Raw genomic sequence first — 23218 nt, 5'->3', positions numbered from 1 at the left:
TCAAACACTCTGTGGGATCAAATCCTCAAATCCTCTGCTGAGGTTATGTACTCGGTTAGAGCTTCTGCTGCTAAATGACACCATGTGCAAGTTGAAACGGAAGGAAATACTAGTACAAGTAGTGACTAAATATTTAAGCATTTTCATAATCATCATTTATTTATGAAACACGTTACCAGTACGTAATTCAACACCACAATACAGTCCACATACTGAACGAAAGTAGAAATAACAGGCTTCGTACAAGGCGTCTGATCAGCTGCAATGCTACACTAACAAAGACAAAAAATAAAATAAAACGATTGTGCATTTATGTGTAATACTCACTGATTTTTAATGGTTTACAATCATTCCAGTTGCATGACAGAATCATTCACTGACAAAGGAAAACATACAGGTATTGGGATATTCCAGTTTACAGTTCGGCCATACTAGATAATATGAATTAAATAAAAATGCATTGCACTATACAGATTAACAACACAGGAGCTTTATCTTGTTTTACCCCTGGTTTAAGAGAACATTTCCCACACAGGAACATAGCTTTTGAAATTCAGAAGGAATATTAAAAAAAAAAGATTTTCTTTCTCTCGAAAGTCCTCTTTTTGAGCTTTTTGTTGTTGGAGTCTTAAGGTCAACTTGTCATTACGCCACAAATGATGTCCATGTGGCGATTATCTTTCTCAAATGGCATCAAACAGTCTCCTCTGTTCTGATCAGCTCGATGTATTAGTCATTGAAATGTCATCAGTCCTTTTTGAGATTTGGCTTGAAAAAAGAAAAAAAAGAAAAAGACAGACACTCAATACTCGTCTTTGAAATACAGATACGGTTTTAAATATTATATATTTATATATGTACAATCATAAAACAAATGTGAAGTGAATTTCCAATATTTTCACAGTTTGTAGAGCATTCTCTCCAACTTGAAAACAGGGGGAGGGTGGCATGGTCGATGGAGATGGAGGTTAAATAAAAGAAAAACACAGCCAAAAATGTTCTTCAGCCACGATTTTCGATGCAAGAGGTAAATAAATGGCATTGATGTTTGGGAAGTTATGAGTAGCAGTTTTCAAGGAGGTCGCTGATCTCATCAAGTGGTGTGCATATGATTGCTCTTGGATTTACTGACAAATTTCTTCTCCTTGACTCGCCGGTTTTGGAACCAGATGGTGACTTGACGCTCCGAGAGGTTGGTGCCGGCCGAGATGCGCCTTCTCTTGTCTTTGGTGATGAACTTGCTGGCTGCATACTCTTTCTCCAGCTCCTTCAGCTGGATCTTGGTGTAAGGGACACGCTTTTTACGCCCACGTCGGTAACTGCTTACCTCAGGCTGCAATGGCACAACATCTGTAGGAAAAAAAGAAAAATGCCAGGAAAGTATTAAACTATGCGCAAAAAAACAAAACACCGCAATGGTTCACTTCAAAATAAGCAGCAACTGCAGTTGACAAGACTGGACTGTTTCTGAAGCACACTATGTTTAGAATAAATTGCTGATTGTCGAACCGTCGCCCTGTCTCTGATCGTGTGTGTGTGTGTGTGTGTGTGTGTGTGTGTGTGTGTGTGTGTGTGTGTGTGTGTGTGTGTGTGTGTGTGTGTGTGTGTGTGTGGGGGGGGTGTCCGGGATGGGGGGTTCTCAGGTGTAGCTCATACACCTGACATGTTGGAACGCAGCACAGTGTTATGTCAACCTTTGCTTGTGTACAAGAATAGTCACTATCCGGTTACAGCCACTACATTTATGCATTGTTTCCAGGCTGCACTTTGATACCTAATCTTCTGAGTGACTAACTACTAAACTACACAACACATCTTGTTAGCAGTATCCTGGGTATATCTCTCGTATTCCTTTAAATGAACTGCGGGGTAAGAGTCAGTAAGTAGGCCTATAAACTGCAATAAGTCTCAATGTGGCTGCAATACGCCGGTCAGAGCCTGGTTAGTAAATAGAAACCACGACCTTGAAACTAATAGAAATCCTTATTGAAACTTTCAGTTTTTCCAATCACACAGTTACTCGTGTTGCACGTAATTTAGTGGAAAGACCATTAATTAAAAAAAAAAAAAAAAAAAAACTTCCCTGTATTTTCCAAAAATGTAGACTCTTTTTTTCGCACTATGTTCTTTTTATAAGCCCTAAAACCTTTTGGCAGTGGCTACCTGACTTTTTCCAGGTAAGCAAAGTGCTGTGATTACACCCTTTCGCCAAGACCTGAGATCAAGACAGCCGCTAAGAAACATGACAGGACGAGTATTGCATTACCTTGAGAAATAGTGGCAAACTGTGAGACATGGAGCTTTTTACACCCATGTCATTTTACAGTCAGGGGTTGTGGATATTTCTCCAGTTGTATACAAAATGATGGTAGTTCTCAATTTAGGCAAATATAGTTAAACTTAAAATATTTTGTCACAAGCAAATTGAGGATATCTCAGTGGAGTTCACTTTTACACTCTTTGAAGCAAACCAGTTTTACATGACTGTGTGAGTGTATGTGTGTGTATGGTATGTCCGTGAAGCGAGACAGAAAGACAACGACAGCGCGCTCTTGTGTTTTTGTGCATGTGTGCGCGCGCATTTGCCTACGTGCCCGTGCTTGAGTGGCTTGCTCTTTTGGTATTTTCAATATAAAAGCAGGTATATGTGTGTGTGTGTGTGTGTGTGTGTGTGTGTGTGTGTGTGTGTGACATATGCAGTCGGGGTCTGAGAACGTTCCTATCTGAAATTAAAATGCCTACAGATTTCGCATAGATAATAAACCCTTGTGGTAAAAGAAGCAGCGTTGTAAACACTCTGTAAACTGCATACTGGCCGGGCCCCTGTGTCCATTATCAGATATCCTGCATGCATGACAATAAGTAAAGCACAAGGCGAGCCTGGATTATATATTTTTATATAATGTCAACAGATTAGTGGCTGTGAACCATTTGTGAAATGCTGAGGTCTGTATGCAACTCAAATGTTGGTCAAATGAATCCTAGTATTTGCTGGAGACAGTGGACACATCGCAGGGCGCTGAGATTTATTGGGACCATCCAAACACAGTAGCTTAGTCACTATATTGTGAACGGGGGGGGCGGGGGGCAAAGGTATGTACTGGTGTTCCTACCTATTCGTAACTGAAACTATAATAATCCTAAAATTTCCTACGGACAGAAAACAGCTGTCGAAAGCAAATATTTCGTTTCTGAATGCATAGTAACCAGTGCAGGGCCATGCAACTGAAAATCTCATTAACTCACAATTCAGTTTTTTTTACGCACACATCTAGGAAAATGCATGATTTACTTAATGTCAAACGCAAGAATGACTGGATATACTAACAGAGCCTATAAAGGACATATGCTAACTGACATAAGGCTTGACAGTTCTGTTTATTCAGCACATTTAGTTTCCCCTCGACTTTTTTGGAAGTCGATATTTGTATTTGTAACACGAACAATGTGTACACTAAGCAATAACAACTCGGCAAAGTAAAAAATACGTGACTACATTTAAATAGCTTTCTTAGTGTGATGACATGAATTCAAAAACGTAAAAGCCGCTGAACTATGAATAACAGCCTGGATAAGCATGGGGGTTGGGGGGGAAAAACAAACAAACATTATTTTTAACGTACCTGGAAAAGGTGACTTCCAGAGATGAGAGGACTGCGTTTGCTCTTTGGAGCAGTACACCTGCCCATCCCAGCCATTGGAGAGAGCCCAGTGCTGGTAGCCCTCCATGGGGATCAAGGCATCGTGCCTCGGTTCGGGATGGGCACTGATACTGGGAACCACAGACACGTCGAGATATCCGGGGACACCCTGATATGAACTGGCGAAACTCGGGTAGAAGGCAAACTCTTTGGCCCTGGAAGACAACTCCTCCGTGGGCAGCGCAGTGCTGGGCTCGGCATATTTCTCTGCCGGATGGTACGAGCAGGGCTTCTGCTGCAAGTTCACGTTGTGCGAATGAGATAATCTACAGCCGTAATATGGGTTTCCGAAAGGATAACCGTAGCTCAAAGATGCACTGGACGAGGTTTGTGGAGCGGGACACTGCCGGCCGGTGTCCGGGGAGGAAATATCCGAGTAGACGGAGCCCTGGTGGGTCGCTATGCTGCCAGAATGTCGTCCCAGCGCGGGGTGCGACATCAGGTCCCGGCAGTGGGTCGCAGGGCAATTACCGCTCAGTCCCTCCATTGTTTGGCTTTTATTCTGGTTGTTTTCATTCGGGCTTTTTTCATAAACGTACATCAAGGTGTCCGCCCAGCGTGGATGCAGGACCAGCGAAGTCGTCATATCAGGGGCTGCCGATGCTTTTTAAAAAGTCGACTACTCCAAGACGGACACCTCATTTCCAACTACATTTTACACCACGCGCATGCGCACTCGAGACCCTCGTGTGTCCACTTCATTAAGAATCTGGCACGTGATATGCTAACAAGTCCTACGAGATCGGGCTTGCGAGTTGGGCAGAGCAGCCCTTTAAAGACCCACTGCCTCACATGTCACCGTTTTTTCCTGCAGAATACCGAGTCCTGTCATTGGCTCAAATCACTCAGACCCACAACCTTAAAGGGGAGTTTGGAGACTTTCAAGATTGGGGCAAATGGAAATAACCTGTAAAATTTGGCCGATCTCGAGGGCTACCATAGAATATGACAGCATATGATACATGTCAGTATAGGGGAAATAAAAAATAAAGGCATTTTTGAATAAATCTTCGAGCATAATCTTTCAACTTTATTGCTGGCGTTTTGGTGCGCAAACTTTAGCTTTCTCTTTTGGTAAAGCTGTATTTTCTTTGATTATTAAATATATTAATAAATAGAAAATGACTCAATCTGCAATCCCTAGGCTGCAGTCAATATAACGCCTGTCGTAATAAAGTATTACGCATAAACAAATACAGAGCTATCGGATCAAATGTGTCTTCATCCTCCTATCAAGACTCCTTTTTTGAAAGACAAATTTCCTTTAAACCAGTATACAACTGACACTGGGTCACCTCATAATATGCTGAGATGAGAATCAGGGGCTAGTTGTGGACATGTTCCAGCAGGACATAATAATTATGTTTGCCATTAATGTTACCTTTTAAAAAGGCTAAATATAGCAGATTACAACTTTTGCATGACGTGTTTATTTCTTATTCAATAGTCAGGTTTAAAAAATATATATATTTGGTATCCACAGGGTGCGTGTGTTTGTGTGGTAGAACCAGGAGTTTTAGTAATGGCAAAGTTGAATGTGTTGAATGAGTGCCATTGCACCTCGGCATTAACAGGCACAGGACGAAGTGAAAGCTATTCCAGGTAAGATGCCATCATTGCAAATTACTTTTTCATTTAAAGATATAATAGAAGAGAAGTCCCCCATATTGAATTATAGCCGCCTTTAAGCGTTTATAGCTACAACTAGTTCAGTGTTGAAATGTTTGGGGTAAAAAAAAAAAATGTTCAGTCGTATGTGACTCCATTAGACCTAAAATCCTTTCTCAGCCATAACGTGACCACTAACATGACCATCAAAATGAGTCCATGTGATGTTTATTATTAATTCAGAACATACAAGTGGATGTTGACGCTTCCAGGCGAAAATAAAAACAATGTGCCGCTTTCAGGACTTTGTATACAGACCTTATTCAACTAGCCACCATATAAATGCGGTCCTATTTCCTGCCAGGAATTCTTCCACCACTATTTTACTCGCATCCTCTTTGAGATTCAAATAACTGTAATTGTATTACCCTTTATTATAAATACGAAACGTCATTTAATCTCGTCACCAGACCCCGTAATCACAAAAATTGAGATTATCATCTATTCCTCTCCTCTTCTTTAAAATACACCTGGGTTAATATTTAAAGTTTGACTGTATTTTTCAGGTTCAAATATTACCGATGGGATAGGCCCACAAAGTGTCCATAAAATACTTTTTTGTGATGCCTAACCCATGAGTCACTCATAAAGAAAGATACAAGCTGCCCTACGAAGGGTGCCTAGTTTATCAACATTTTTGCACTGCCGAGTTGCCTTGGGAATAATCAGGCCACCATTGAGTATGTGTATACTGAGGAAGCTAGACCCCTGTCCCTCCTCGGACAGAGACTAAAGTTCTTTTGTCTCAAGGAAATTACAACTATGGAGGGCTCATCCAAACGGCAGCTGCACGGAAGTCCAAGGTCAAGGTAAAAAAACGCAGACAAACAGGCTCGTAATCAGAGTCTAGACAGACAAGAATGAACTTCACACTAGAGTATGCATGCAAACTAGCTGTTATTTAGAGACCCTTACTCTAAAATATCTGCTGTGTGTGAAGAGGGAGAGAGACGGGGAGCACCAAATAATCACTGGTGGTTGCTTTTTTTGTTTTGTTTTTTCAAGGATCAGGAATTTGACAGCTTTTGCGCTGCAGTTAACCGGCTCCTTCCAAACTAACTTCACCAGGAGAGCTCAGGCTTCAGAAGATTACGTCCTCTTCAGCTTATCAAGTATAGCGTGGTATTTTTAGTCGAGTTCATTTTGGGTTTTTTTTTAATCAGCCAGACTTACACATTATGCACAAATATGTGTAGGCTATTGTAAATAATTTCGCCCGTGGGATACAAGGATGTCGCAGCGTTAGTGAACAGGCAGCACAGTCTCAGGGAAGAAGTTACTTCATGTTGCAATAACCACAAATTACATACGAAGCCTGCATCCGGTTTTCTCAAAAAAAAATTAGGCTGAATGAAGATTGTATTTTAATATTCTCATAATTATTCATTGAAATTAAAAAGAGAAAAAGCTTAATACAGTAAAAGCTTCAATATGTATAGGCACAACTACAGAATTCATAATAAAGTATTGTTTTTTTTAGCTTTTGCAATAAGTAACACAATTATTGTAGAGTTATATTTCCAGCAAATAAATGATTATCTTAAAATTAAATATTCAAGCGTCTGGCACATTTACGCCACTGCACCAAGACACCAGCGGCCCAATCTGAAACCACAGACATGCCAGCAATGATACTTTAGCGGGTAGCCTGTTTAATACACAACCTGCAAAAAAAAAAACCCACTGCACTATTAATTCTATCAGATATCATACTCTAACTACTAACTTGTGTTTTTACTATCTTTCCCCAACAGTGCAGGTTGTAGACAGGTGGATTCTTAAAGGACAAAAAATACTTTTCAAGTTTACCATTGCAGGGCTGACTTTAATTTAATGGCCGCTCCTGAACTACATACCATTGTGATACTTCATATTATAATTTACATACTGTTGGCTAAATAATTTAGCACTTTTCAAGACAGACAATGGATCTGCCCATGATCTACCCTAAACTTTAACTTCATGCGAGGGAGATGCTATTGGTTTCCTTGAATATTGCCTGTGTCTATAATTCTTAAATCATGGTACTGAAACATAATTAATTAGATGGGTTTCAATTTCTATTTGGTCAACATAGATTGTATAACAATTCCAACAACTCGACCAGCAATGAATAGCCATGGGCGAAAGGACAAATAATATGGTACAGTCGTGTTGCTGTCAATATTATTTAACCAAATTCAGACAAAGTCAAACCTAATTCCAATACAGTTAGTGAAACGCTGGAACTGTAATCATGCGGCACTAAAACATTAAGAATGCTCCATTACAGACTAAATGGTTTTACATTAATGTCATTTAAAAAACGCTGCAGTGTCAGTAATAGTAATAATTTCCAAGTGTTTAAAACGTCAAGGTGATGGCGGGATTTTACTCTGTGTGTATGGTTTGTGGTGCTCTGTGCAAATGCATCCCCCTTTTTCTCACTTTCAAAAATATTTTTTTTTCCCTCAAAAACCTAAAACATTCTGCCAGGTATTCTTCTCTGCTAAGGTGTCACTTATTTCCGGAATTGGTAATTGAAACGACTATCAATATCTTGACAACCAGACATAATGTGCTGCTGTAAATATCTTGACAACCAGACATCATGTCCTTCCAGACAGTCAGACGGAGAAAGAGCCAGGCTGATGCGGATGTTTGTGGGGGAGGGGAGAGCATCCATCCCCATACCAATGCTGTCTACCTGCGGCTTCCGCTCTCAGGAACTGACTGCACGTGCACATGACTGAGCCAATGGATCTTATGTACGCAGAATATACTGACATACATGCAGTTTATGTGTAGCATATTATTTAGATCCTGCAGTACAAAATTGGTATAGTGCTCCATCATCCCACTGATTTCAAAACCGTAGGTATGCATCTCTTAAACACATCATTTTCAAAAACTCAACCGGAAACAAGTGAAATTATCATTTTGAATCATCAATTTTCAGTTTTCATTTGTCTTGATTTAAAGGAACAGTGCAGTCCCTCTGCAAAAATGTCTCCGTGTGACTTTCACATGTGTATCAATAAGTTAAACGCCGATAAAAAGCAACACTATTACTAGGCAAACATTATCTCACCGGTCTTGAGAATGCTGAAAACTCCCATGGGATAAAAAGTCTTTGAAGAGGCGATGTGGCGATCCAAGAATGTGTTGACAGCTTGCAGGTAGAGTCTGCGCCATGCATGCTGCAATCAGGGTGCGTTAATGTTTACGAGTTTTCAGCCAGCTTCAGACTTAGCTTCGAGATAAAAAAAAACAAACAACATTTTTTTTTAGAATCAAAGTTAAGTGGTAAATTCACTGAAAAGTGAACTGCGTCAACCCAAATAACCAAACAGATCCACACAGTAGTAGGATACAAAAGGCCAAAAGTCCAAGTGCATTTTCAAAAATATGATTTCAATATGTCAAACTCAATGGAGTCAACTTTGGAACCATTAAGTATCTGAACTAATTAGATGGACCAAAATCAAACACACAAATCTCATAGTAAATGGAGACTGATGCTCATTTGGAACTGGAATCTGTGCGTGTAACTCACGAGCTCCTGGTCGGGCACGTTACATGTATTTTGCATTAACGCTTATGTTAATGCATCATTTTGCAACACACTTGTGAATGTTCGCTTCCTTTAAGCAGGTCGTATTGCTTTATGTTGCCACTGTGCATATCCATGTGGGCACGTGTGTTTGTGCGAGTGTGTAAAAGAGAAGTGGTCAGTTGTTTAGCGGGCTGGAGGGAGAGCAGAGCAGTCCACTGTATGAAAACAGTCCTACAAAACTAAAACAGCATCTCAATCTGGCGTTTTACCGTTCAGCCTGGTTTTAATTTACGATCAAAAATGTTCAGAATCGCATAAGCCAAGACGACTGGATGCCACTGGCACGCGATTGTCAAGAAAATACTAAATTAGTGCAGTGCAGTGTTTTCCTTTGCGTGACAAACATACTAAATTACAAAAATACAATATGAGAGAGAGCGAGAGAGAGAGACATTTAGAAACAAGCGTTTACATGCGTAAATAGAGGTAATATTTCAGCTTGCACCAAGATTCACGTATTCATTCTCGTATTTCTGATAGGATCGTGCTGCATATGCGAGAGCACATGCAGGTTGGACACGGATGCCACAGTACTTGTATCGACATAAAACATGGGAGCGTCAGCCTCTCAGTTAAAAAAGGGATATTTAAGCTAATTGCAATACCTTAAGATTAAGTTAAAGTATTCATGAAACGACATACACTGAATAGAAGACAGAATAGTGTCGTGTTTAGTCCATACAAAGATGTGGGGGCAGTCTCCCCCCTTACAGTCACTTTACAAACCAACACCTTCTTATGCATGTGACACGGACATGGCACAGAGGAACAGTGCAGCACATATTAAAGCAGAGGCCTTAAAAACAGAGGTGAGGGCTTCTCAGGAAGTCATTAGATTTCTGTTCATGTCGTTGGATGGTTTCTGTATGATAATCACGACGAGGTAAACCCATCTTTTTATTTACCACTGATAATATACAATCGTGTACATATATGTGTGTTGTAGGCTGTTGGGAAGTCAAGACAGACAAGACTACAAACACCAAAGTTTTAGGGCTAATTTACCTGGGATTTGACTCGTTTAACCTCACCCAGAGCAGGTAGATGGAGAAGCTGGCTGTGGCTTAACCGCAAAATAAAGCAGGCCATGCGGAGCCGCGCCCAGAGGACAGAGGACAGAGGACAGGCTGGCAGACCACCGCTGCAGTCAGCCCACAGTGGGTTTACTAAAAGACAACATAGGCTTTAAAGCAGTTCTATGCGGTGTGCTTATCACATTGGTATTAAATGTTGATGTTATACACACTCAAGATTTTTACCAAATTTGAGAGGAAGATATCCGTACGTGTCCTTTTTGCAACGCAGCGAGTAGTGTTCACAATTGTGAGCGAAAACCCCCGTGAACTGTGATTAAATCAAGAAGAGAACTTAAACACAACACCGGTGTATTGTTGAGCATTTACGCCTCAACATTTGCATAATGTCGTACAATACAAATAAGATACTATAATATAAATGTGATCATATAAAGTCGATATAAGCATCTGCACGGGTGTTTTCATACGCATGCACAAGTACAATTTCTACACAAAAACAGACTACACGTTTAGACAATTAAGTATATTTTAGAATATTTGTATGGACAAAGTTGGAAATGCGCGAGAGAAAATAATCATCTGTGACGCACGGTTACTAAATGAGCGTGGATAATATAGACAAAATAGGTTTTATTCCACTTTTTGACAGAAGTTACTTATTAAGATTTATTTATTCATGCTAATATTGTACAACAGGTTTTCAAGTCATGTCTGTCATATTGTGGGCCTTAGCCTGTCCTGTCTTGTCTTAAATCTGAGTATGTGTTTAGAATATTTTTTTTTTAATGTGGTCAATAGTCCTTCTGGTCAATAAGTCGTGCAGGAGATCATTCTTATTTTTTCTGCTTCAGTCTGGTTGGTAAACCTCCGATAAAGCAGACTAAAGTAAAAACACAGTTGGACGCGTCTCGTCGGAAGTCCAAGTTCAAGTTAAGAGAGGCGGTCGCTCCATCCGTCCAGACAGCAAAACAAAAGACACACACGCTCATCATTAATCATCTCACTTCTTCCGTCACAGAATAAAGCGCTCCAAACTTTCTGGGCATATTTCAGACTATGCAGACTAAGCCGAAGGGAACAAACATGCCTATAAGTACATTTTAAAATGTTTTATACTTTGATATAACAGATCTTTGTGGAACTATTGATGAGGATGTATTTCTAGAAATGGGTTTAAAAATAGAAAAGGTCTTTGAGACTGAGCTTGTATATTTTAAATTTATCTACAAGTCATGCATTGATTAAACTGGGCCATTAAGACAATCATGTGATTCTTGAAGATCACCTCCTTTACAGTTGGAAGCTTTAGGCAAACTGTGGGAGGAAAGGAAATCCCCTGGAAATGTCAATCTGTATCAAAATAATCTTCTTCAAGGGTATCTTCCTAAATCTTGAGGCTTGCATTACAGGGCAATATTTCCACGCCACTTAATGTGTATTATAGCCACTAACACCATACAGCTTTCAAAATGTATACAAATGGAAAATGTGTCAAAACGCCGAGGACACGCGCTGTGGATGTGTGTGAGCGTAACACACCGCTTCATCCTCGCATGAGAATCTCTGTGGCCAATAGTGTTAAACAAAAACTATTTACCAAAACAAACAATAGCGTTAGTATATAGAAAGGCAAATATCAGTTTTTATTCATGCCTTAAAAGTGCTTGTGTGCAAAAGTGAACTGACTTCACTTGCACCAGCACTGCATATCCCTAAAAGGATTTATGTATAATCATTCGAACTGAAATAACAAATACGACGCAGTTTTTCCCTCAAATCACCTTGCAGATCTTTGATATGTACATTATTCCCTTACATTACCAATTATTGAATGCACTTTAATGATCTTTACGATGTGGCTACTTCCTGTGGAGCATGTAGGCGACATTACATTTACGTAAAGATAAACTAAGCTTAAAGTATACATACGTTTATTCTATAAGTAAACTTATAGAATCTATAAGTAAACTTATAGAATTAACTATAATATAAGCTGTATAACGTTCTTTCCACTATCATTAACAGAACAACGTGTAGAATCTGAATTTGATTTAGAGAATGTAAAACAGGAAGCCAACTTTATTTAGTTTAGGCCAATGGTTTATTTACATAGACAACGCTATGAAAAACACTTTGCCTAAATCAAATACTAAACCCCACACCAAATAAAAATCCTGGGAATGTACAGAAAGCGATTTAGGGACAACAACTTCCTGATCCAGAGTGCAGTGACGGTACGAAGAGCCTAAAGTCAACCTGGGCTGTTTGGTTTGTTGCTTTGTTAGAGCTGCAGAATGGAAAATAATGTCCTCACCTGCTTGTTGTTGGTTAACTCGTTATGATGAGAGAAGTATACACAGGAAGTCATACCCAATTCAGATCAACAAGGCAGAAGTAAAAGGCATATTATATATTGATCCAAACCGTTTATGAAGAACCTATGAGAGAAGGATCCAGGACCCTGCAGAGAGAAGCTACACACACACACACACACACACACACACATTCATCACAAAAGGCTCCAAGTCATATTATAAGATTAAACTATCCATTCATGTTTATTTTTTAATATTTCTTACAAACATAGCAGGAGCATGGCTATACATAGGAACCTGCTTTATATGAGCCAAAGTGGAAGCATTCAAAAACAAAAGTCTGCGCTAATGGGACTTTTCCTTCCAATTTGGAAAACTGACGGGGAGGCCACCGAAAAGAAAGGTGAATTCAGTCATTTTAAAGTGACTTCACAGAGGATAAGTCGACCAAACACGTCTGTTGGAGCGTGTTGTCCGCTCTTCGTGAAGGTGTGTTTCGAGATGGCTGCTTAAATGAACCATCTCTGTTCATGCTTGGTTAAGTTGATACTGCAGGTCTTAATGTGAACGTGGATGGTTACAACACATTTTAATAAACAGTTTGAAATAGCTCCAGGGAAATGTTTTCTTCGCGCACTGATCCTTCTCAGGGCGTCTAATCAAACATATCTGGCACTTACGCAATTGTTGGCTCATACCCTTCAACCTACACGTCACGCTCTCCACGAAAACGAGATAATTAAACTGCACATGCAAACATACGGAAAATAGAGCGACCCGATTTTTTTTTTTAGAAGAATGTGTTTGTGAACTTTGGCAGTATAGCAAATAACTAATGCCCAATATTAAATATGATACATTTAATGAGGTCAACATATCAAAAGAAGGGAATCCTATTTTAATAAACACTTTTTTTTTACAGACTCATGAAAAAAAAGAACATTTATTTAAATGTGTACAAAGATTCCTCATATGCGAGAGTAATCATTTCCTGTATGTGTACTTAAAACTCGAAGGACTCGCTACTAGTTCTACTAGTGGTAGAACTGCCCTTTTCTCTACAGGTCTACATGGTATTAGATATTCACTAAGCCTACAACAGGAGATACACATGACTGGCTAAAGAGTTTCTGACTAATAAAGCAAGAGCAAAGATTTCAATTTTTTTTCCCCAAATCATATTTGTCTCATTTAAAACTTCGTCCAGGTCACAACAGTTTAGTGTACCACAAAAACAAAGTAAGACTTACTAACCAAAGCTCGAGTTAAATCACACACAGATTATTATTGTTTTTTTGTTTGCGCATGGCCTAAATGAACGGAGATGGATAGATGCATGGACTAAAATGAGTGCGGGTTCACATGTGCCAGTGTATTGCACACATGATGAAGATGAGCAAGACGGAGTTCAAGTTCAAAGTCGCTGTGCTCAGACAGAGCTGGGTGAGCTCAGGAGAGGACACCCCTCACCTCTCTCACCTTGCTCGTAAAAACCCCCAAAACAGTAGCCAGTTTGCAGTAAGCGGGGTCCAAATCCGATTCTACAATGAAAAAAATAGCCGAGACTCCCATTCAGCCTTGGAACCAACAAAACAAAACGAAACATAAACTGCGGCAATCTTATCAACCTCTCCAGAGCGGATTAGTTAGTGACGGTCAAGCATTCGTTTATTCTCAGGAGGCTCACCATGGACCTGCTTTTCCGTTATCAGTAAATAAAGCGGCCTTAAATCAGCTGGCTGTATGATAATGTTCTTCATCGACACTGCGCTACATTGCATATCTTATTGATCTCTGTGTTGTCTCGAGTCTGAATGACATCATACATTCCGGCTGGACTTTGCGACTCCCCTTACTCGGGCTGAAGTGGGGCAACAAAGCATCGGTTTCAAATCAAGACCAGTTTTGGTCTTAAATGCAACCCAAACATTTGAAATGAATTAATCAGCGGCCTGCGTCTTATGTTATCCTCTGAATCATTAATATTGATTCATTATTATAGTCATAGGTATCTGAAGACATTCAAAAAAGTTGAAAATAAGTGCAAGAAAGACACATTAAGCCAAGCTTCAGTTGTTTACAGGATACAAAGTAAATACTTTAAAGAATCCCATATCAAATGTCGGAGCTTTGTGTCCCGGCTGGTTCCATGATTTATATTTAGTTGTTGTGATTTTAAAAAGCTGTGCATGTTTTTTTTTTCTCTGTGAATTATTCTGTAAAGAACACTTAAAAACAAACCAGCACTTTTATTAACATATTCAGAGGAGTAATAGGGCGATGAAAAACCACATTCTCACTTTTTCTTCCTGCGTGGGTTTTTATGTAGACGCCATCCAAACTCAAAAACTTCGGACCCTGACTTGTGCTCCTGGATCACCAGAAAAGTGCATCGGCGCTTCTGAGCTTTAATTAATTTGCTATTTAATTGCACAATTAACGATTGAAGGGGCTGTAAAATAATCCGCACCGGTAAGATATTAAATGCGTGAGAGGGTTTTACATGTAGTTGTATAGAAAGATACAGCGTACAAATTAATGTGCAACATCGAGCCATCTCGTTCGGTTTTTACCTGTTGACTAACAATGCGGAGAATAACAAACAAAAATCAGTTTAATGCAAAATTGAATCAGATACAGGCCTAACCTGGTAAAAAACTGAACAAGAAAGTGAAGGAAAACATTAAATGATTGAGCTAATGTTTGAAAAAAAAAAAATGTATTTTTAATGGCAAAAATACAAATCAAAACAACACATGGAAGACTGATATTCATCATTGAATCTCCAAAATATGTTTACCTAATTTTAAATACCATATTCCTAGAAACGTGCTGCCATTATTCATTTATGAAGGAACTCATTGTTGTCAGTTTTGAAAAGCTTAACCATAAGTGCATAACTGCTAAAGAGACTTGTATGTTTATTCGCAGATCAAACTGTAATCTTATATATTAGCATTTCTGCAACAAACAAAATAGCTTTTCCAGAGCAGCTGCACAAGTTGCTGCAAAGGACATGCAGTCTCTAGTCACAGATGTAATCAAAGTACTTAACATTTAAACATTCAAATACAATGTGGACACAGTCACACGTTGTAAATGGAAAGTAAATAGAGAACTCTAAGCCAGGAAGTAGATAAAATGTTCTAATAAATCATCTACATTTTCACACTGAATGCTGATGGTCCACAGAACACCTCGCAGGCATAACCCACATGTTTAAATGCTTCTCTTAAGCCTGCATCAACTGTTGTGGGATCCTGGAAATATATTGAGGTAGAAATATTTCTTCATGACCTTGTCCAAGGTCAGAGTAAACACAAAAAGACCATTTAGTTAGTAACTTGTAGCTGAATTTGGCCAAGAATCATGGGGAAGTCAGTTACAGGAGCTGGTAGAGATGCACGGTATATAAAGCATTTCAATGTTTAGACATCCAACCTTATACCATCTAAACTGCAATTAAATGACTGACCTAAAACTACAGACTGAATTGACTGCGAGGCCATGGCTACGAAAGCTGATAAATTGTTTGGGTGGGCAATTTTAAGCTGGAGCCAGGTGTGACCCGCAGGCTGCTTAATGAGCATCACTGTTTTAAATCCGTTAGGAGCTGCTGCAGTACGACACTGCAGTTGTTCTCAGTGCCGTTCTTAACTGCAGTAATGGCAAAAGTATATCACTTAAAACAGTACTGGAAACGTTTGGAATAAGTTGCTAGAGAATTTTAAGTGCACACAAAAGGACCTCTTTGATGCAGCCATGAACCAGTATCCTTTCTGTATTTTTAAAAATGTATCCTTTTTTGGGTGAGGTTTTCACAAAGTGTCGAACTATCATGACTGACAATAATACAAGACAGTTTTTTTTATTCATTTTCTTTTCCTCCTTATACCATATTTTTACAAAGCCAATATCATCATTTATTAGTTACAGAAGCCAGAGTAGTAATCAGTAAAAAAAAAATAATAATAGTCATGACATTGTGTCGCTCCTTTTCATTAAAATGTATGCTGATTCATCAAAAAATGTGAATTAAAACATACTATAATGTAGTGTAATATGTACAGTAGTCACCCCTGAGTATGTCTCACATTAAAGTAATCATTTGCCTTTAGGTATCATTTTATGTTTAAAAGGTTAAGCAAATATGGCAAAGTCAAAGACATTATTGCCCAGAATTCACTTCCGTTGTCTACCCATTTCATTCCTTTTGATATTACATCCTTAGGAGAAAAATACAGTTTCGTTTTGCAGATCAAACCTCTGTACTTTCTTTGTCCATGCATCGCGTTAGCAGTGTAATAAAAAACAGAAATGTGGCAACCTGCTATAATAATCAAATACGTGTTAGGAAATTTTCTGGAAAGTTTGAAAAATAGTTTTTTCCAGAATCGGTACACGACTGAGTTGTCTCTGAAAAAACGGAAGGTCTGCATGTCTAAAACTCCATCTCAACAGCACCATAATCAGATAGGATGTATATCTAAATGATGCAATTGACCCTTAAATTGTCTTCATAAGCATAAAGCAGTAACAACAGAGTCACACAAGCAAACAACACAGTGGTATTTGTATTGTTTGCTGTTATTTCTGCAACTAAAATCCTCCAAATGGATTGTGTATGAATAAATTCAGATTCAGAAGAGAACAGATTGGTGAATGTAGGTCAAGTGTTCAAAGGAACATCTTTAATGGTTTCTAGAACAAAACACTATGGCTTTATTATTTTAACCGAAAACCTATGTTTTAATTCAATACTGTGATACATTCAGAACTTGTCATTCAAATATATCTGTAATATAGTTTGGTTGATCAAAATAATAATTTGATTGTCTCCCTCTTGTTATGTGTTGCACAAGCATTACATACAGCACATCATGGTAACACAAGTAACTTAAGAGATCTACATAGATTTTCACAGCCATCTCTTTTTTCCCCCAAACAATATGCCCAAAAGGAAAACACGTTGACTTGACTGAGTGTTTTGAAGAGGGTGATGGATACTCTGGGCAGAAAGAGTTTGTTTGTGTTTATTTATGCACCCAGTCATCTGCGGCAGGAATATGTTTTTACAATTTACTCCCATACCATGTTTGGGCATAATAACTACAAGAGAAGAGCTTTTCTAAAACCGGATATCTTCCATATGTGGAAAAAAAAGTCTCAGTCTTTCCGCATGATTGTAGAAGGCATGAAAGGGAAATCCCTGATGGAAGATTTTTGAATAAAAATATAAAAGTCACATTTTTGTGGATATTCAGTGCAATTCTGCCAGACTCGTATGTGCAAGACAAGCAGGTCAAATCACACGTTCCTACATTTTAGAACCAAACGATAATCCCAAAACCAATAAGCAACACAAGTTTTTGCCCACTTTTCCTGTTTTGGGGGAATAACAACTACAATATCCAGTATCCTTGTGTCTTGTGTACATGGCCTACATTGCTAATGTATTTAACATTATGATACAGTGATCATGTAAACAGAGTGCACCTTTAGATCTCTACAAAATACTGCACTGTAATGTACGGTGTACATTGCCTTCTGTAGACCTGGTAATCTAGATAAATATAATCAGTCAGTGAAGGAAGTAAATACACAAAAAGTGTTCTAGATATTTAATTTATTCCTTTGTATGCAAAACTAGCATCCATCTCTACTTTCCAAATGTTGCTCATCATACTGAAATGCTCTCATTTCTAGGATTTATAAACATCCTACTTTTCACTCTTATCATTTTGATTAGAGTATTCCTGTGTTAAGATTGTTCAGTTGCTCCATAATTATGGTATACTATTTCTCTTCTCAATATCCGTTTAGAAATCGCTGCTCTAAAAAGGTCCACGATCGTGAGGATCTTTCCTGTTTTCTCTCTTATTCCAACTTCTGACTTTTAAATGCTATTAAATCCCCCGCTTCCCCTTACCTCTTGATCCTTACTTGGAGGCTTTTGGTTCTTCTCTCCTATAGATGCAGATGTTAAAACGAGCTTGCAAGTCTGCCTTCTTCATGGCTGCTGTTCTGGGCTGTGAATTTAAAAAGGGGAAAGCCTTTAATTAAAAGCAGTTTAAAAAAATAAAATAAACTTAAACATGATTCTATCCAAGCCTCCAACATAACATTTTTAGTGAGAAAGTGTTTCTGAGTTTAGGATTCGGACAGTGAGCAAAGTGTAAAAATTAAAGACGGCAAAAGCTCTATAAGATGCTCAAAGTCACTAGTTGATGCCTGGTTTTGGAGAAACTCTGGAATCTGTATCCTTAATGAAGCAAATAAACAGTTTATTTTGACTACAGGAAGGATGTGAACATGTAATGATTACAAAACTGAAGATTGTCATCTAAATAACACCAATAAAGAGACAATAAAGGAATATAATAATAAGAAAATGAGAAAAATACTATCCCATTGAGTGTTTTTTTCAACTGACACTTTCCATTCAGTTACACGAGGAGCAGCAAGACTGTGGTTCAAGTCATCAAACAGAGGACAACGAAAATAAAAATTGACTGGTGATATCTGCATTAATCTGGAAGTAATACTCGATTATAAATTAACCACACAAACGAATATGCAAATTTGAATTTAACGAAAGTCCTGAAAATGTGGTTAAAAAGAATTCAGAGAGTAAGTAAGTTATTACATTGAAATACAAACAGAACAGTTATACAAACTTGCAAATTGTAGATGCCAAAAAATACCAAATAGATACCAAAGCAAATTTGCAGTGCTTTCATTAGCGTGAATGGGGCACTCTATTATTCCCTCGCTGAGTGGATCACACTAAAGCACGGTGGTGTGGAATGTTGTGGGCATTACCAGTGTGCCTCACAGCGGGGGGGTAACCACGCTGACCAAACAATATTGTCTCTGCTAGACAGCAGAACTGAGCCCCGAAAGGTGTCTGTCTTGCAACAGAGCCATCATAGCAAAATGACAGACCCAACACCGTTTCTCTGATTTAGGATTTTTCTTCACATCTGGGTTGCTGTGTCGACATTCATCTACCAGAGATGCAGTGACGTCCCTTTGCGGTGTCGAGCTATAGATAACACAAACCGGAACACCGTTACTGTGAGGCAGCTAAAGGAAGTTTTGTCTTAGGGAACGTATGCTACTTTTACTTAGTCAGTTTAATTAACCCAGTGAAGACACATCTCCTGGATGGATTGACAGCATTTTGTACAAACATTTATGGTTCCCAGACGATGAATCTTAATAAATGTCATACTTGAGTTTGCTTAAAACCTTTCTGCACATACAACACAAAAAATGATTTAAGAGCATTCCCAGTAATAAATTAATTTGTGTGGCAGTTGTTTACATTTGTCTGTTAATTTGGTCAATCGATCTCCACCAAGATTCTCACAAACCAAGAGGAGCTCCTCAGCTTGACATACAGGTGTTTTCCTTTTATATCAGTGTACTGCTCGCAGTTGCTTATCACAGAGCGCAACTTTGGTTCCAACATTTGTCTCATAACAATAATCAACATTAAATCCGGAGAAGATAATTCTCAATATCAACCTTTTCCTCCACTATCAAGTTTTTCACTAAGGACTCGTAAAGTCAAAACTATCACTAATCTTTCATCAGAAAATGATCGTTAACAATCTTGAGTCATTTTTGAAAGCAAAATGCTTTTCAAAGTTTCATTTTCTCCCTAAAGTAAAGGAAATACTTTGGGGTTTGAGACTTTTGTCATCAAAGTGTAATATTGAAAATAGAAAAAAAACAACTTAATAATAAAAAATAAACGAGTTGCAGCCATCTGTGATGCATCTGCATTCGATTATACAACCCTATGGCTGATAGGACATCAGCCTGAACTTAACATGCTACGACCGGTCCAGTATTGTGAGCATCATTTACAATTAATTGCATTAATACAATTCATGGATGAGCATTGTTGTGACCCTTAAACAGTGAGAACATTAGGTGTTTTTAGATATTATTGTACATATTTTTTACATCTCAACTTTGACATAAATATAATCTTCTGTCTACATGCATGTTAGCGTTCTTTTGGTCTCAAGTTAAATCTGCCAGACAATCGTCAACAATGTGGTGGTCAAAATGTCGATAAGTCCTCATGCAGCCTCAACAAAAACTCATTTTCACAACTCTGCTGCTTCAAGTAATCACAGCAGACAGCCTTTTGTATCTAATTCTACAGGAAAGGCGAGAGCTCCGCTGCTGGAGCAATACTTTGTAATGGTATTAGGAGGGCTATAAAAATGTCAGAGCCCTGTAAACAGGCAATCAGAGAGTGAGCCATGGTCTGTTTTTGCAGGCATCAATCACTAAGTAATGTATATGAAGTCTGAAAAAACTGCTCGGCAATTGACATAATGTGATAGGTCTACTTTGTTTGGTATTACTGGACAGTAATACTTAGAAGTGCCTGACCAACAAATGCACAAACATCTGTGTACAGAACTAGTGAACTAGGAAAAAGGATAAAACCAAAATATTGGTATGAAATTCAGAGGGGAAAAGAGTTTCATATAGAAATTTCTTGCATTTCCTTTGCCTTCTTTACTGCATTTAGGAAACATCAACATCAAGCAAAGAAACAAATTGTCGCAGATCTAAAGAAACAATGTCTGCTGTTACTTTCAACATCTTAAGATATGAAATTATGACAAAGCAATCATATTAATTAAAGTATGTAGGTAGTTGTGTTTCTAGTTACCTTTCACTTAAAAACTACAGTATACAGTATAACACTATTCAAAATGCAGTGGACAGTTGGGAAATGGCTAGAAAAATGGGAATGGCATGCAATCAAACCGGTGTGAAACAATATGAGTTTTATAAAATAACTTTACAACGTAAATAACTCACCCAGTGCATCTTGAAACACGGACCCTGCCTCATTTACCATATTATTATTGTCAATAGATAAATAAATAATGACGTTAAAGTTCAATAACTACCTCTGAGATGTAGTGGAGTATAAGTATGAAGTTATATACATGGAAATACTTAACTATAATTGTGTGGGACTTGCACTTTACTTAAGTATATATTAGATCGAGCATAAAATCGTTAACAGGAGCAAAAAGTTCTTCATACATCAACCCTTTTAATTTATCTCTTAAAGTGCACCATGTTTATGGATTTAACTTTGAAATCTACTAATTGTCTTCCAGGGAAGGATGCCACCCCCCATAGTCTCACAAACCCCTTGGGAAACACTGAGACGGACAGATTTCATTTTTTCTCTCATTGTTGGTACTTTAAAAGTTGCTCTAACTTTCTATCTAGCACCAACATAAGGTCTGTTTTTTTTCTCCAACATACTGCTTTGTTATCAAATGCAGGCAAAACTAATGACATTTACAACAGCATCAGCTGTAATTTGTGTTTAGTGCTGATGTTAGCATACGACAATGCTAAACTAAGATGGTGAACATGTTAAACATTATACCTGCATGTTATCATTGTCATTGTGCACAAGTTAGCATGCCATTGTGAGCATTGAGATCAAAGCACTGCTGTGCCTCAGTACAGCCGTACAGACCTGCTAGCATGGATGTATAAACTAGTCTGGTTAATGAATGAGGCAACATGTGACCAGTTTACGGGACAAAGAAGATACCAGAATTCTGAGTAGGGGCGCTTTATTACTGAGGCGGTTGTGCTGCCACCAGTTGTGTAAATGATTTGTGAGCACTCCTCTGACTCAGAGGCAGGGTTGGCTGACTCAGATTCAGAGAATGTATGGCAGCCAAGACATATTTTTTCAGACCACCCAAAACATTATCTAAGAATGTAACTAAAGATGGTTGCACGGTTAGAATTTTTTTTGAAAATTAGCCATGCAGTATAGAAGGTATGAAATTGTAGCTTCGTCACTCTCCTATATTATACTTGATTGGTCTCACCATTGCCCACTGAGTGAAACACTAATTAAATACTATAAAGGGGGATTGGTGTTTTCAACCATTCTTTATTAAAGATGTTGGATCTTTGACTTAGTCTCTTGCCGTAAAGTGAAATGCAATAGAAATCACTTGGTCAATGTCCAGTGGCATTCTTTTAAGGCATTAATTTAATTTAGCTTGACAGGCATCTGTATTAGGTCTTAAATCACCCTTTTTTAGCTTCCCAGTATTTCGTATATATGAGAAAGTTTTGACATGGGCCTGTTATTAAAGAGGACCTCCCTGTCTCAGTTATGTTTCAGGAGTGGCCTAACAAGGCAAGGTTTCCTCCAGTGTAACGCAAGCACTGCCTTAGTTAACCCCCGCTGGACATAAGCATCAGGAATTATTTTAAGAATATCTTTTAAAGCTGTTTTTCAAAATTACCTTTACAATAGAGAGGCTCAGTTGGAAACTTAAATGTAATGGTTTAAAAGCTCACCAGCAACAGCTGTTGGTTAAAATGTGAACTCACGAAAGGAAAACAGAAGGTCAGAGATCAGTGCCCTTTACCGTCATGCTTCCAATTATCGCAAGTTAACGTTACCTAGCAACCTTAGCTAGCTAGCCAAACTGTCAATAACTAATATGCACTATAGAATCTGTGTTGGAGCTTTTTTAAAATCAGCATAGAAACTGTCAGGTCCTTAGCTTTAATCAGTCAGTCTAAAGCATAGTCAGAGCAACAGGCCACATTAAAAGATATTTGCCACCGGTTCAAAGAAATTCAAGTGGAAACCGTGCAATTATAAGCAAAGAAAATCTCATTCTCAATGTATACACTTATATTTAATGGGACATTACCCGAGACAATGTTACAGTCACATTCAAACAAGACCAAGGGTCTTAAGCCATGACATTAGCTATGTGAGACCGCACCTAAATAAAATGGTGCTTTGAGCTAAATGCTAATGTCAGCATGCTAACATGCTCACCATGATATTGCTAGCATGCTGAGCAGGTATAATCT

At 38.4% G+C, this 23218-nt stretch overlaps 1 protein-coding gene across 6 annotated transcripts in view; it reads right to left on the bottom strand.

Moving 5' to 3' along the window:
- Positions 1-23218, bottom strand: part of hoxc13a (homeobox C13a) — a 50879-nt gene that overhangs the window by 2112 nt on the left and 25549 nt on the right. For 3 of the 6 annotated variants that reach the window (XR_008531656.1, XR_008531653.1, XR_008531657.1), the window contains exons 3-4: positions 18246-18345; positions 1265-1350 (exon numbers count right to left, since the gene is read on the bottom strand). Coding sequence is in view for 1 of the 6 variants with exons in the window: in XM_054609687.1 (XP_054465662.1) it covers positions 1094-1350; positions 3624-4287 (921 nt within the window). In the remaining 5 variants the exon portion in view is untranslated. Of the gene's footprint in view, positions 1-252; positions 769-941; positions 1351-3623; positions 4288-18245; positions 18346-23218 lie in introns of those variants that run through there. The other 3 variants (XR_008531654.1, XM_054609687.1, XR_008531655.1) reach the window with 3 other exon arrangements.

Source organism: Anoplopoma fimbria, chromosome 12 (assembly GCF_027596085.1).
Source record: "Anoplopoma fimbria isolate UVic2021 breed Golden Eagle Sablefish chromosome 12, Afim_UVic_2022, whole genome shotgun sequence".
Taxonomy (NCBI): Eukaryota; Metazoa; Chordata; class Actinopteri; order Perciformes; family Anoplopomatidae; genus Anoplopoma; species Anoplopoma fimbria.
Note: the sequence above shows the minus strand (reverse complement) of the source record. Positions and strands in the feature narration are given on the sequence as shown.